This window comes from Abramis brama, assembly GCF_963993115.1.
Source record: "Abramis brama genome assembly, chromosome: 16".
In the NCBI taxonomy this organism is placed as follows: domain Eukaryota; kingdom Metazoa; phylum Chordata; class Actinopteri; order Cypriniformes; family Leuciscidae; genus Abramis; species Abramis brama.
In genome coordinates, this window is record NC_139978.1 from 828,852 (window position 1) to 844,361 (window position 15,510).

The window sequence follows — 15,510 nt, forward strand, 5'->3', positions numbered from 1 at the left end:
GTTTCATCCGGAGACAGCAGCAAGTTAGACCTGTAACAGTGGATTTCACATTTTGTAAAAACTAATGAAAAGTCAGTTTGAAAAGTCAAATGGTATTCATCCACCACTATGTGTTGTTGTCCATTTGTATAGCTGGAACATGCTCAGGGTCCTGTGCTCATGACCACTGTGGCCATGCCTGTGTTCAGCACCAAGAACGAGACCGTGAGTGATGCTAAACATTGACTTCTGTAATGTTAACCAGTGGTTAATCAGTCAGTATGAATGTGTCCGTATAACGCTTATCATACTAGAACTAATCCTGTTCCTGGAGATCTACCTTCCTGCCAAGTTCTTCAGGTGCACTTGATAATTACAGACAAGTGTGTTGGATCTGAACTCCGCTTGTAGGTAGATCTCCAGGAACAGGATTGGGCACCCCTGTACTAGACAGAGGAAATAATGCCAATGTAAGAAAGAAAAAAAGATGTCCCTAACACACTCATGTTCTTTGTTTTAAGAGAAATAAAGGAATTCTTCTTGGAGTGGTTGGCACAGATGTTCCAGTGTCTGAAATACTGAAGGCTATCCCCAAATACAAGGTACGCAAACAACCTTTAATGCTTATATTATTCTAATTGTTCTCCATTTATTAGAACCCTGTTGAGTATGTTTCTAGCACCAGTGTTATATGCATCTATAAACAAAAGAATACAAAGACAAACTTTTTTCTCTAGAATGATGTGCCCTGGTAAAACTGAAAAGGCCAGTAATGTGTATTAACTAAATAAATGGATTCAGTTTTCATTTCATGTTGACAAAATGGCTTGACTTCTGCAGTTTTACTTCCTGTGTTTGACATATTTCCTATGAAAATGGGAATGGGTAAGTAGACTGTCTTAATTGGACTATTAAAATAAAGTGTAACCTAAAAAGAAAAATCACTCGTATTGATCAGAAACTTCAAAAAGCCAATAAGACCCATTATAATCAGTGAAGCTGTCTACACTGAAAGTGATGAGTCACTGACCGTAAAGAGAGACCCTGCTCGATTCCTCACTCTTGATACATGTGCTTGTACTTCATTCGACACAAAGGACAAACGGATCTCATGTCTGCTCTCCAGCTCCTGGAGCGAGGATGACAGAGAAGCATCCCATCATGCATCACTCACAAGTGTTTAAACATTACAATTGACATATCATACATGTATCTGTTCAATCAATCAACATATATTTCTGTAGTACATTTAAAAACAACACAAGTGGACCAAAGTGTTTTACACTACCAACAGTTACAATACAGACACAGTTAATTATATACAATATACTGTATAACATATAATCACATCACCGGTTTCATTGAGTAGAGACGAGTCTCAGCTGAGATCAGAGACGGCTGACACTAACAGACATGAACTCGGTCTTTAACAGACTGTGGACTTCCGCAGTTTAAAATGTGACAGTATCTCTGATTTTGATTGCTACTTCTGCTGTGTGTGTGTGTGTGTCTGTGTGTGTGTCTGTGTGTGTGTGTGTTCACAGCTGGGAATCCATGGTTATGCCTTTGCCATCACCAACAACGGATACATACTCACCCATCCAGACCTGCAGCCTCTGGTAATGTATCGCTTGTGATGATGATGATGATGATGGCGAACGCTGAGGCTGATGGGAGAATGCGTCTCATTAGACTCATTGTGCTGTGAGCCGACAGCTGTGGACAGTAATGAGTGTTTGACAGATGATGAGATGTCAAACCTCCTCCATGATGTCAGTGCTGTGTGAACTGTCAGTAAACAAAGCTGTGCAATAGTCAAAGAGGAACAGAACTCAGGGTTTGAGTCAGAGGGCAATGAAAACAGTCAAGACGATCACAAGTTTATATATATATTTTTGGTTCTATGCATGAATCTTCCAGCATATACCAGCATGATTGTCATGTTGGTCCAGGCTGGTTATGTGGATTAGAGCTGGTATAGTGCAGGTGACCAGCAATGCTGAAACATATCTAGGTCATTTTTCATCCCATAAAAATCAAATGGAAGAAGAAATGATATTTTGCAATGTAAAAAAGCCTTTTTAAGAGCCATTACATTTTATAACAACTAAACACGTTCTCATTGGCATAAGGTCAATAAATGTAATTCATAAATATCATTACAATACATTAAAGTAATTAGTTTTGTTGTAGCACTTTTTATTTTATATATATATATATATATATATATATATATATATATATATATTATTGTGGTACTGCCTTTTGGTAGGATTTATTGTATTGTATTTAATTTATCATATTATGCATTATATTTTGTTTTCTTTAGTTTTTGGAGTGAAAAGTGACCTGGACTTTTATTCCTTTCTTTTTTTACATTTAATAATGTAGCTGATTTGCAGGATAAAGCTGATGTCCCTGTATCTACACAGAACTACACTAGCCTGATCTTTTATTCTCTCCCGTTTATAAAGATAAGCATCTGGACTCTTCCTTTAGTGTCGTTCTGCCACTGGAGGGCAGTCTATACCCGTCACACACACTGATCCACAGAACGCTTATCTGTTAAAAGCCTAATGACACAGTAAAGCTGTCCTATCACAGGAGGACTAACAGCTTTCATAGTCTGATCACTGTGGGACAAACATTCATTACAGTTTTACACAGTTACACAGTTTACAGTTTTGTTGTATTGACTTACAGAATGTACTTCTTTTTTTTTTTTTAAATGATCTATACTGTAGAAACAAGTAATAAAAACTCGGTGAGTGTTTTAGCGCAATTTTCTGACCTCATGGGATCACAACACTAAGAGATAGTAAATCTTTTCCTGGATTTTTTTTTTTTTTTTTTTTTTGGTGCGTTCCCGAGATTAGACCTTCCTTAACACAATGCCGAAAACCCGAAGTCTCTAGGTGGTCTGGTTGAGGAGTAGATAGAAGTGCAAGATTGGTGCGCACAGACAGAACAGAAATCATGAGTTAACAATCGCAATTTTGTCCTGTGGAAAATTGCGCTAAAAAGTCAGTTACTAGTGTTTATTACAGTGTCACACTAATACACATCACGTTTATCCATGTTGATATCTATTAATCTCATTGGTGTTGCCGTGTCATGTGTTTCTAGTATGAAGAAGGGAAAAAGCGGAGGAAATCCAGTTACAGCAGTGTGGATCTGTCGGAGGTGGAGTGGGAGGACAAGGAGGATGAGGTGCGCTTGTGTTTATATTCATTACAAAAGTTATAAATACAGTTTTAATGAAAGTTGTGGTGAAACCTGTTAATCATAACACAACGATACATACACAGCCACATAATTAAATCCAACGCCACTTATTCCACCTTTACTTCTATTATATATTAACATATATAATTAAAAAGTCTTTCTCAATTAAAAAGTCAAAGAGGGAACAAGGCAAATTCGTTTACCTTTATCTCACTGACTTATCATATAAAATGATGAATTTAACCATTATATAACAGTAAGTAGAGTTTCTTCATTATTCAGTTCTGAAACCTGAAACATGAACATGGAATATCTTCACAAAGTCTTTTAATAAATAAAACTTGGCAGCCTGTGTGTTGCACCAAACCCTGGAAGTACAGTACACAGACGTTTGGGGCCAAAATATGATGAAATGTTTTAAAATGCCTTTAAATTTGGTAAAATATGACCTACTTTCAAGAGTCTGATCTCCTTAACTTATTTGGTACAGTGATACTGTCACGTTTAGTGTTTGTATTCGTTATGTTTGCCCGTGTGTTTCATTGATTTAATCCCTGTCACCTGTCGTCTTGTTAATTAGTCGTTATCAGTTCATTAGTCCCAGCTGTGTCTCGTTTCCCTGATCTGTTCTCGGTGTATTTAAGCCCTGTGTTTCAGTCTGTTCCTTGTATGTCGATGTTGTGTTTAAAAAGGTTCTTCTGTTCATGTTTCTTTGTTCCTGTTTGAGATTATGAGTTTGGTTAATAAAACACTGCTGTAATTATAGATCATGCATCCTCTCTGCGTGTGACAGATACACTTGAATTACCAGATAGTCACAGTTATAGACTAAACAGAATCTAACTGAGCTAAAACAGCTAATTGTACTACATTAAAAAAAGATAATTGGAATGAGGTATTTTAGTTAAATATCTTAGATTGGAGTTATGGATTGTGCTGGCATATTATAGAGTTGTATACAGCTGGAAAAGGCTACGAACACATTACTATTGACCTTTCAAATCATTAAAAAATCATTATTCTATTTCATTTTACATTTACTTGTAACAAAACTGTTGTTATACGCTTGGCCCTGCAAAAGCCAGTTCACACCAGAAATGTTAACTATGAACTCAGTTTATAAAAAGAGAGGATGGTGGAGTCCATGAAATCATTGGAATCACTTTCAGAGCTTTTTTTCCAGCGGATGATTGTAAAAAAACATTGAGAGCCAATCAAAATCTATATTGAAGGAATTCTGCAAAGTTATGCATATCAAGTATATTCCTTTTTTTCCAATGGATATTCATTTTCTTTTAAAGCTGCAAAAAATACAACTTTTTTGCTGATCACTTGTCATTGGATTTCCTCATATGGATCTTAATACTAGATGCAAACTGGGTCTAAGAGTTAGACAGACACTTATTGGTTTCTGAGAACATAATCAAAGTCAGAATACATGGATGTGAAGTAGTTTGTCTGGAGATCAGAATATCATCGAGACTGACAGTATGGAAGGGCTAGTGAGCAACCACACTAGAAATCACTTAGAAACATGGGCAACTCACATTTTATTATTAAAATTTATTTTATTATATTATAATATTTATTATAATATTATTAAATAATATTATTAAATTAAAATTAAAATTTTATTATAAAAATTACAATCTAGTTATCTTTTTTGGAGCTTGAAAAATATAGGACAGTTTTTAGATTTCTCAATTTGATTATCAGATATGTTTTTGTTGTTGTTTTTTTAAATATTTTTTGTCCAGTTGCGTAATGCCATGGTGAACAGACAGACGGGAAGCTTCTCTATGAAAGTGAAGAAGACTGTGGATAAAGGGGCAAGAAACTCCCTCTACACACACACACACACAGTAAAAATATTTCTGAAAAGGTCTTTTCTTTCATCCTCTTATAGTGTATGTGTGTTTGTTTATGACTGTGTCTCAGAAGCGTGTGCTTGTTCTACACAATGACTACTACTACACAGACATCAAAGGAACTCCCTTCAGGTGAGATCTTTTGTTGCCCTTATATATAAATAAGGCTGGACTCAGAACTGCTTCCCAGTGAACCAACACTTCTCCGCATGCTACCGACTGCAGAACGCCTCCAAAACATTATTTTAAACAACATATAGCCAGGGTCCAACATTAGTGCTACAACTCATTATCAGATCATTGTGCACTGTCCAGGATATTTCTCTCTGATCTTCATTAAATGAAGAAGAAAACAGTTTCTTGTAGAAAAAATGATTCGTAATTATATTAATCCTGAGCCAAAGCCCGCAACGGAGTCAGTGCCAGCTGCCAAGTCCATCCCGTTCCCGGCTGACCAGGTGTGTGAGCCTGCCACAACATCCGTGCCAGTGGGAATATTGATGGTGCTTGAGTCCTTAACTTCACTATTCTGATGTATGAAACCTTTCACATGTCAGAATAACTGACAAAAACAGCACTGTGAAACCTTTCACAAATAAAATTAGTGAAGTTAAGGACTTGAGGAAGAGTTGGCTGACAACAGCACTGTGAAATATTTCATAAAAAAATAAAATAAAAAAAACTGCTTGTCACTGGCATTGGCAGTTATGGCTCAATAGCTATGTTTCTATTCAAAGTTGCGAATTTAACTTTAAGTAGTCATTAACAAAATTGGAATATGGCGTAAAACACTTGCGAATAAAGCAGTGTTTCCATCTCATGTGTTCAAGAGAACAAAATCGTCACTTCCTGGGAAATTGGTGCAAAGTATCAGTAATAAAAATGGAACGTTTGGTAACGCAATTGTGTGAGACGAATTAAACCAAATCATTCTGATCACAGACTTTGGTTCAGGCGTTTCAGAACCACCAAATAAATTAAAAACTTAAATAGCACTTTATTTCAACATTTATTCTCCTGATCCAGCTTTGTGCAAAGCTGGTTGGGAACTAGGAACCCACTGCCCTGTTTCAGTCAATGCAACAAAAAGGATTAATGTAGTCCCAACACAAATGGATTGTTAACTTAACATTTTAATTCCATTTGATACAGATGGCAATCAAGTAAAAAATTCCAGATTATTATTTTTTTTTGAGTGTATGATTTATCTCTCTTGTTTTCAGCTTAGGAGTGGCCCTGTCCAGAGGTCATGGCAAATATTCCTTCAGAGGAAATATCTCTGTTGAAGAAGGTAACTATCGGTTTAAAGAGACTGTCCTCTACATTCCCTTTGATTCAGTATAATGTGTGTCTGTTAGCTTTTGTCAGCATATGTGATTAAGCTGTTATCTCTTGTGTATATACACTTGCCAGCCACTTTATTAGGTACATCTGTTCAACTGCTCGTTAACACAAATGTCTTATCAGCCAATCACATGGCAGAAACTCAATGCATTTAGGCATGTAGACATGGGGCAAATTCCAAACGGCACTTTTGCGCCTTTAGAAAGGGGCCACCATTTGTAGGTGTTTTCCTAGCGAAAGTGAACAGCTGGATCTCTTCACGAAGGGCCCTTCCTCGAGGCCGTTTGCGAAGGGTACATGCGATGGTCACTTCAGGGAAGTAATTTCATCATTTATGGTCATAAATGCGAATGCTCCGGATTCATTTTAAAGCTAGATGGCTTTAAAATGAGTTTGAGTTAACTTACAAACAGAGCAATTCAAGTTGTTTTGTTTGTGATATACTGTATTTCACACATTTTTGTCATGTTATGTTTAAATAAGTTTCATAGGTAAGAAATGTGTTAGTTAATGCAGGGTTCAGAGATGAGACTGCAAGTTTTAAAGTTGCGAACAGAAAAATACACACACACACACACACACACACACACAAACACACACACACACACACACACACACACACACACACATATATAACTCATATTTTAAAAACTTGGAACGTTTCCAGCACCTCGTTGATCTATAAAGTGGCCGATGAGTGTATTTTGCTGCTGTTCCATAGATCTCTGTGAAACGCATGTTAATTGGCTTTGCTGGTCTGGAAAGGTGTAATGCTAGTCGTCCATTTGTATGTGTAGCTTGTTGCGTGTAAAGCACAGTAAAGGCCAGTAAAGCCAGGAGCTTATCTAGTGACTGAGGGGCTATTTACACTACACCGTTGTCACTAAAAACGTAAAACTTTGTATGCGTTTTGGCTGTTCATTTACATGACAACGGCATTTTGGGGCCTGAAAGACAGACTTTTGAAAACTGAATTTTTTAGATTTCCATTTACATCAGTGCAGATTTCCAAATGACTTATCACTCCTATTATATGAATGGTGGGTGACTGAAACCATTTGCCAGCCATAAACATTGTCTAGTGAATCTGACAACAAAATTGTTTCCTTATTTAATGATGAACAGCACAATTCATTGTGACTAGCATTATATGATGTGATAGTTACACATCAAACATGATCAATCACAAATATTGCAGCTGTTAATCAGCTTGCATTTCATAGTTGATAATTTGATTGCAAGCTGATTACATGTCAAAGTCCTAGGACTGAACTTCAGGTCTTTTCCCCTCATTAGTATTTCAAAATGAACTTTTAATGCACTAAAAATCAAATACAGAGAGACCCCTCATTTCAGAAGACCACCTCATGCCACTGTTTTAGGCTTAAGGCTGTGGTTGGGGGTTTGAACAACATTCTTATATCACAATCATTTCAGGACTAGGTTGTCTGATAGGAATCAATGTTGATGTTCCTCGTCAACAAATGTTGCTGATCAAGGATTATGTCCTGTCTGGCTCAGTCATGGCATATGAATATGAAGCAGCATTAAGCATGATGTGTTTCTTCTGTTTCAGGACTACATGATTTGGAGCATCCAGATGTTGTATTAGCAGATGAATGGTAAAGTCATATATTTTGAGGTTTTATTCAGTGCCTTATTGAAGTGTCTACAGTATGAATGATGTTTGCATGCGTGCAACTGATTGGTTTGACTTTTCAGGACATACTGTAACACAGAGGAACATCCAGAACATCCTTTCCTATCTCAGATCGATGCCATAAAGCTTTATTTTAATGGAGAACCACATCTGAAGTGTGAGCTGAGTGCAAAAGCACACTAACATTTGTTTTGATGACTCCCCTTAGTTTTTGTGTTTTTCAATGTGTTTGTATACTTCTTTTAACTAATCTTTGTACTAATGAATGACAGTACAAAATAAAATAACTTAGAAATTATAAAATTCCAAGTTCTATTTAGAGTTATGATTAGTATCCTATGATTGCTTTGTTAGGTGATACGGATCTGATCCAGGAGGTTCTGTTTGATGCCGTGGTCACGGCCCCGCTGGAAGCGTACTGGACCAGCCTCGCTCTCAATAAATCAGAGTAAGGACAGCACAAATTTTCTTAATACACATTTTTGGACTTAATGTACAAAAATATCTTTTTAATCTTTCATTACAATGCAATACATTTTATAGCCTCTGAAACAATTTTCCTTTTCAAATGATGTTAATAAACAAATAAGTATTAACCAAGTGCCAAATAGTTCTTTACTTACTGCTACTGTTGTGGGCAATGCACCCTTTCACCAAATTTTGCCAATAAAGTGCCTTATTTTTATCATCCAATCAGATCTTCATTTGTAATATACAGAGAGAGGTCAACTGGGCTGTGAATGCCATTTCATGTTGACTCTAGAATTTTTGTATAATGCATTATAAAGGTATTCATAATGTACATTAATGTATCATATCATTTCATAAATAATTGTAACAAAAAGTTTAAATAAATTATAATATTTGCAGATTCCTTGTTACATCTGAAATTGGTTGTTCGTCATGTATTTTAACAGATTATACTTTCTAAAGGTGTGTTATCAATGAATAGATAAGTACTATAATGTATTATACTACAATTATTCATGAGACCATACAATGCATTATAAGGTGCATTACAAAGCATACATAATGCATTAAAAATAGTTTTATAATGCATTATATATAATGGTTTTGCCCAAAGTGTTACCGAATCTTCATTTTTGAAACTGTTCCTTATTAACTTCATTATTCATTATATATTTCCTGTGGTTCTCTTTGTTCTGGTAGGAACTCTGATAAAGGGGTGGAGATAGCTTACCTCGGCACTCGAACCGGACTATCACGCATAAACCTCTTTGTGATGCCAGACCAACTGACCAATCAGTAAGTACATCATACTTCTCATGAGTCTATATTACATGGTAAATTCTATACTGATCAATAGTAACTAATGTATAATAAATGTTTTGAAAGAGACTGTAAATGCCAGTGTTGGTGGAGTAACTAATGAAAAGTAGCAATACTGCTAACTTAACTACATTTTTTACAGTAGTGTGTCAATGGCTCTGCTGCTTTCAAAACAGTGCAGCTTTTTTTACGTAACAAGTTAAGTTTCCTTTCAAGGGAACTTTGACGCTGTGTCATGGTGTTGATGCTATAGGAATGCCTCCAGTGTGACCGGTGTCTGAAGCACATGTGAAAACATGGCAATTCTGTTGGCTGACGGAGGTCAGGTGACAGCCCTACATCATGGGATCCCCAGTTTCTTGAAGCCGCATACCTGTTCTATCCAGAAATAGACTGAGCCATTGACCAACTGAAACCTGGTCTAAAGTCAATGGCACAATATTTTTTTTTTGTTATTTAAAGAGCGCGTTAGTAATGTGCTCCTCTAGGCGGGTCCACAACCCGCGTACACTCTGCTTATTAAACACACAGGGACGCACAGCAGGACACAAACATTCCAAATATTTAAAATAAAAGGATTACAATGTAAAAGATTATTATTGTGCACATAAAGATATGGTGGAATCTGGCTTGTGCCGTTGATGGTCTGCTTGCGCACTTTTACCTCACGCACGAGCAGTTCTGTTTGCGCTCTGGAGACGCGTTCGGTCTTTCCACTATCAAATTCTGTCATGTAAATAGCGAATCTGCCATGGCGCGAGCGCAACTGGCATTTAAAGGGAATGGGAGATGAGACTCTGATTGGTTTAATGCACGTAAATCCCAAAACACACCCATTATTCATTATGAGAATAGAGACGATCCTTTTAGACCATGTGCCTGGCTCGCCGACCATTTTTCCCGTTGTTAAACTAGCAAAAGTGGATTCGGACGCCCTAAGTGAACTTGCGCCGTGTGCTTTAGACCATGCGCTTAGATCGTTAAAATAGGGCCCTTAGTGTGATTGTTTGTCAAATTGTATGTTCTGTTCGATTGATTTTATTTAGATTATTATTTAGAATTCTAAACAATCTCGGAGATGTGTGTCACCGTGCCTGCTTTCTTACAGGGGACAACTCACACGATCTCTGTGTTGTTTTTTTGGAGCGGAGCATGCCCGGCCTGTTCCCGAGAGGGCTGACTGTGTTTATTGTGTTAACTGTTAGCGTTCACAATAAGGAATCTCCACTTCCGCTTGGCTCTCTTCTTGAGGGATGAGAGTCAGACATCTGCACTCCATGGTTCTGGTCCCGAGTTTACCAAGGCGGCTCAGCGGCTTTGGAAATTGAGATTGCAGGTTCAGTTGGTTAAAGCGGAGCTTGAGACGGTAGTCTCTCACTATTTCTCCAACTTCAAAGTCTATCGATCTTTATTTTAAGCACTGCTCATGCAATTGAATATGTATTTGGTTTTAAAAAAGTAGAAGCAGGGCTTTCTGAGGCTGCTTCATCCTCTCCCCCGCTTATGAGGAGCTGCTCAAGCTGGTCACTCAGGCCATGGACAAGCTTCAAGTGAGAAAATGGGAAGTGCCTTGTAGTAAGTTAGACGAGCGCTTTCATCCCAGGTCACCCGTAGCCTCTTCCAAGAAGCCTTCTGTTTTTCTTTGATCTCCAATCCGAGGTGTCGATATCATGGAGGAACCCCTTCTCATCTTGCATCATCACCTCTGCAACTAGGGCGAGGATGTCTATACTGCAATGCCCCGGGTTGAAGAGATGCCCAGCCCTGATATCTCTGCCCTTACGCCTCTTTCACATCGTCGTTGAAAGCTCCAGCAGATCAGAGGGAAAGTGGGGCCTGGGTTGCTTTCGCAAGACACTCACAATGGACGCCTCTTTCACAGGCTGGGGTGCAGCTCTCAATGGCCGGCTAGCCCGTGGCATTGGGAGGTCCCTCATCTCTCATGGCACATTAACTGTCTAGAAATGAGGGCAGTATTTCTAGCACTGAGATGCTTTCTCCCACAACTGAGGGGCTACTATGTGTTGGTCAGGACTGACAACACAATGGTGGTCTCTTTCATCAATGTGTTTGATTCCCTTTTTTAGGCGGGGGCAGCAAATCTTCTCTGCTCTGGCCAGAAATTCCTCCTCCAGAAACCCTTTTTTTACCTGAGAGCAGTTTACAGTCCAGGGCATGCAACTTTCAATTGGAGATCCTGTCAAGGCAGGGGCGGAGGCCCAGGGAATGGAGGCTCCTGCAAGTGGTTGAGTCCATATGACAGAGGTACAGCTGAACGGAAGCTGACTTGTTTGTCTCCGAGGAGACAACCCACTGTCCCATCTGGTTCGCCCTTACACCTCCAGCTCCATTGGGGCTGGATGGGATGGTACAGATGTGACCGAGGCTTCGTCTGTACACCTTACCTCCAATAGCTCTGCTCCTGGGAGTTTAAGCGAGTGTTTGCTAAGACGGAGTCCACCTATTGTTAGTGGCTCCATTCTGGCCAGTCCGAGTCTGGTTCCCAGATCTGGTGTCTCTCCTGGACAACACTTCTTTAAAGCTTCCCGTTCAGAGATAACTTCTGTTTCAAGTGTAGGGGTCGATTTTTTTTGTGTGCTATTGAAGTCCCTCAAGTCCAAAATGGACTGACGTGATACACTGCAAAATTGCTTGAATTGTCATTATGTTATACAGGCTTCAGTGTTCATCACTCCAGGGATGAGTTCCCATAGCAGAAAGTAATAAAGCATTGATGTGACTGTAATAAAAAATAACTTTTTTTAAATAGTAGCTTCTCCGCAAACTTTTTTATTATTATTTATTATTAGTAACTTTGTAGCTTGGCAAACTACTGGCCGTGGCAGCTTCCCCAACACTGGCAGCACACTGCTGTTTTATGAATAATTTGTTGCAATATTATGCTACCCAGAATAAGTCTAGACTTAGTCAAGACCCCGCTCAGCATGTAATACAATATTAATGTCACACCTCTAGACTCTGTTTGTTTTCGTTTGCACCGTTTCTCCCAGCCTTGTTTGTCGTCATGGTAATTAGTTTGATTTTGTCATTGTGATCAGGTGTGTGTGTGTGTGTGTCTGTCATTATCTCCCCTATTTTAGTTCAGTTCAGTTTGTGTCTTTGTCAGGTCTCGTCTATGTGTAGTTGTGTTGGATGTACCTCGTTGGAATTACCCTGTTGGAAATAGACTGTTAACCTTCTTCATCATCTTCGTGATCTTCGTGTTATTTATGTGTTTAGTCTCTCCCTCACAACCCGTGACAATTATTAGTTTAACATCCCTCTTATAACAGCCTGTAATAATGAGGTAATGTGTGTGTTGTGTGTTGTAAGAGACTTCCTGACAGCAGAGGATAAGGAGTTGGTGTTCAGTGCTGATCATTTTCCTCTGTGGTACAAACGGGCTGCTGAACAGGTGCCTGGCACCTTTATCTACTCCCTTTCATTCAACAAAGGTGATTATACACACAAAACAGGCAGTTTAAATAAAGCAATCCAATGAGTCTGGACCTTTGCATTTATTTACTAAAGTTACTTTATTGCAACATTTCCATTCAGAATTACATTTCTAGATCAAAGTTCTTGAAATGTGCTGTCTTTCAGAATGTACCCCTGTAAATCGCTAGCCACATAACTAGCCTAAATGGACTGCATATCTGAAAAATATATTATTATGTGGACAGACCTTTTCAGATAGACCTCCATCTCTTCTCCCTCATGTGTTGTGTTTTTTTTTACTTTAACGATATGGAAAAGACATAGATACTGCACTTTTGTGGTCTACACTCCTTATTTAATGACACATCCCATGAATAATGAATTGGAACTTCAATGCCATCAGCGTGACCGCTGTTTGAAGCATGTGTAACAAACACGCCAATTCATTGGCTGACAACAGTCCATGACATCACAAGCGGATCGCCCGTGAGTATAAAATACCTGTAATACGCGTCATCAGCTTTTTTGTCTCCAGGATCCTCTTGTTTGTATGCACGTGTAAGATAAAAGCTGGGTGAGCTCATTGTGTTGCATTCGCGGTAAGCTCTGTTAAGCTTGCTATAATTTCACGAGTTCACGCTTGCATCAAATTAAACAGAGTAAAGATAATGCGTATTTGGCGTGCTGTCCGGGGGGAGGGCCCGGACCCAGAGTACTCCCCCCGGTTGTTGTAAGAATAGTTAGAACTAGACGTGAGGAGATGCGGTAGTGGAGGGATGCTGTTAAACTGTCGACGAACGGAGGTAAGTCTGCTGTATATGTATACCTCTTAATTCGTTATTGGGTTGATTAACTGAATGTGCTCCACTCGTGTTTAATTAACTTTGATTATCTCAATGCGCTCCACAGGTGTTTAATTAGGTTTAATTATCTGAACGTGCTCCTCCCGAACTTTGTTAATAAAACATCATATAGTGCTTGCACGCAGCACGTTCGTCTCTTGAGTGGCAAGGAGGTGGCGATGTATTCAAGTAAGAGGCTCTGTTATTGCTTGATTCTCTCTCGATATAAGAATCTAGTGTATGCTGAAGCATGTTCGGCTCTCGAGGGAGCTGAATGCATTCATTGTGATGCATTCGCTGTGAGAAGCTCCACCCTTGCTTGATTCTCTCAGCATTACACCTTGCGGTTAGGGTCCCATGACTGTGAGAGAGAGAGACGGCAAGATGAGATCCATTGCGGGCATTGTAGGCAGAGCATCGGGAGAAGTATGACAGGATTTTTTCCATTCTTGGGCTTCTCCTGCTAGCTTTGTTGCTTTTGTCAGTACATGAAGCCACTCTGTGGCTGCTTCCAACCTGACTGTTAATGTAATGTGTTGTGTCTAATTCTGAAGAATTAGATGCAGAAAAGTTGGATGCAGGTGTTTTAAAAAACATCATTATAATAATCCGCCACCTCGGCTGCCTTGCATATACATTTGTGAGCCTTATTTCTCCTAGATTTCCACATTGAGGTGTTGAGATAATGGAGTCAAACTATTTGCGTATATGGAGAGGCTGTGTAAGTAAAGATATGCAAGTATGCCACAGTTTAAGAGCTGCTTAAGAGCTATCTCTCCCCCTCCCACCTTTCCAATGGAGTGAATGCATTCAGCTCTTCAGGGAGCTGAATGTGCTCACTGTTATGAGCTGCAGTGAGGGAGCGCCCCTCTTGCTTGAATTTTTTCTTGTAAAAAAAAAAGGGAGAAGAAAATAATTGAAGTCAGGTGTTGCTCCTCGCATTTCAGGCCCTGTGTCTTCTGAAGCAGCATGCCAACTTCGATTGTAGGGTCATAGGTGGGCAGAGTAGAGGCAGATGTTATTATTTAAGCCTGCTTCTTCTTCTTACCACCTTGCGGCTCATGGCAAGGCATATGCAATGGCAAGACAGGTCTAGGGGGGCCCTGCACACCATTGGATCCATCTAATCTTTCCTCAGCAGTGCTGCTCTGAAGAGGGTGTTGAGACAAACAGGTGTTGCAAGTACTCCAGGCCCACCTATTTTTTACATTTTAATACTGGTATCCAAGGTTTTAATAATGAGTATTTGATTATTGTTGATTGTTTTATTGTGTTTGTAAGGTGTCCTTGAATGTCATGTAAGGCGCCTATAAATAAAATGTATTATTATTACCTATTGAGGCAGTATGAGAAAACCCCTCTGGAGTTTTGGCCCAGAGCCAGATTGATAGAATGTAGATGACCTTGATAAACAGATCCTACATTATTATTCATGGCCCCCTCCTGAGGGAGAATTTCAAAGCAACCATTGCTGAATTGGCACAGGAATGGAGCGGGTTAAAAGTTTTTGTTTAAAAGAAAAACTAGGCATTAGGCAGTACTTGTTTACTTATGCATGCTGTTGCATTTTCGGCAAAGATACTTTCAGATTAGATTGTACGATGGGCATATGTCTGGGGACTTTTTCCAGGGTTGAGCTATATTCTCCCCTATCTTAGGGTCTAAAAGTACAATCACACTCCGCTGTGAATGGGTTACTTGATACGTGCCCCCGTAAGGTTGATGCAGAGTGAACAGTAATGTAGGGCAGTATGATTGCCTGTACTTCGTTTACCTCACTCTCCAACTACTGTTGGGTTTTGAAGTAGGATGTATGCTCCACTTTGGATGGGTGCTCTACTATAGGCCTGGGTTGACAATGCTA

The 15,510-nt window shown here is 39.1% G+C and overlaps 1 protein-coding gene across 1 annotated transcript in view; it reads left to right on the forward strand.

Moving 5' to 3' along the window:
- Nucleotides 1-15,510, forward strand: part of cacna2d3a (calcium channel, voltage-dependent, alpha 2/delta subunit 3a) — a 132,019-nt gene that overhangs the window by 77,959 nt on the left and 38,550 nt on the right. The window contains exons 15-26 of the mRNA XM_084087788.1: nt 133-204; nt 501-581; nt 1,524-1,598; nt 3,106-3,189; nt 4,962-5,033; nt 5,143-5,204; nt 6,296-6,363; nt 7,993-8,038; nt 8,139-8,233; nt 8,431-8,524; nt 9,247-9,342; nt 12,700-12,821. Coding sequence (XP_083943914.1) covers nt 133-204; nt 501-581; nt 1,524-1,598; nt 3,106-3,189; nt 4,962-5,033; nt 5,143-5,204; nt 6,296-6,363; nt 7,993-8,038; nt 8,139-8,233; nt 8,431-8,524; nt 9,247-9,342; nt 12,700-12,821 — 967 coding nt within the window. The remainder of the gene's footprint in view (nt 1-132; nt 205-500; nt 582-1,523; nt 1,599-3,105; nt 3,190-4,961; nt 5,034-5,142; nt 5,205-6,295; nt 6,364-7,992; nt 8,039-8,138; nt 8,234-8,430; nt 8,525-9,246; nt 9,343-12,699; nt 12,822-15,510) is intronic.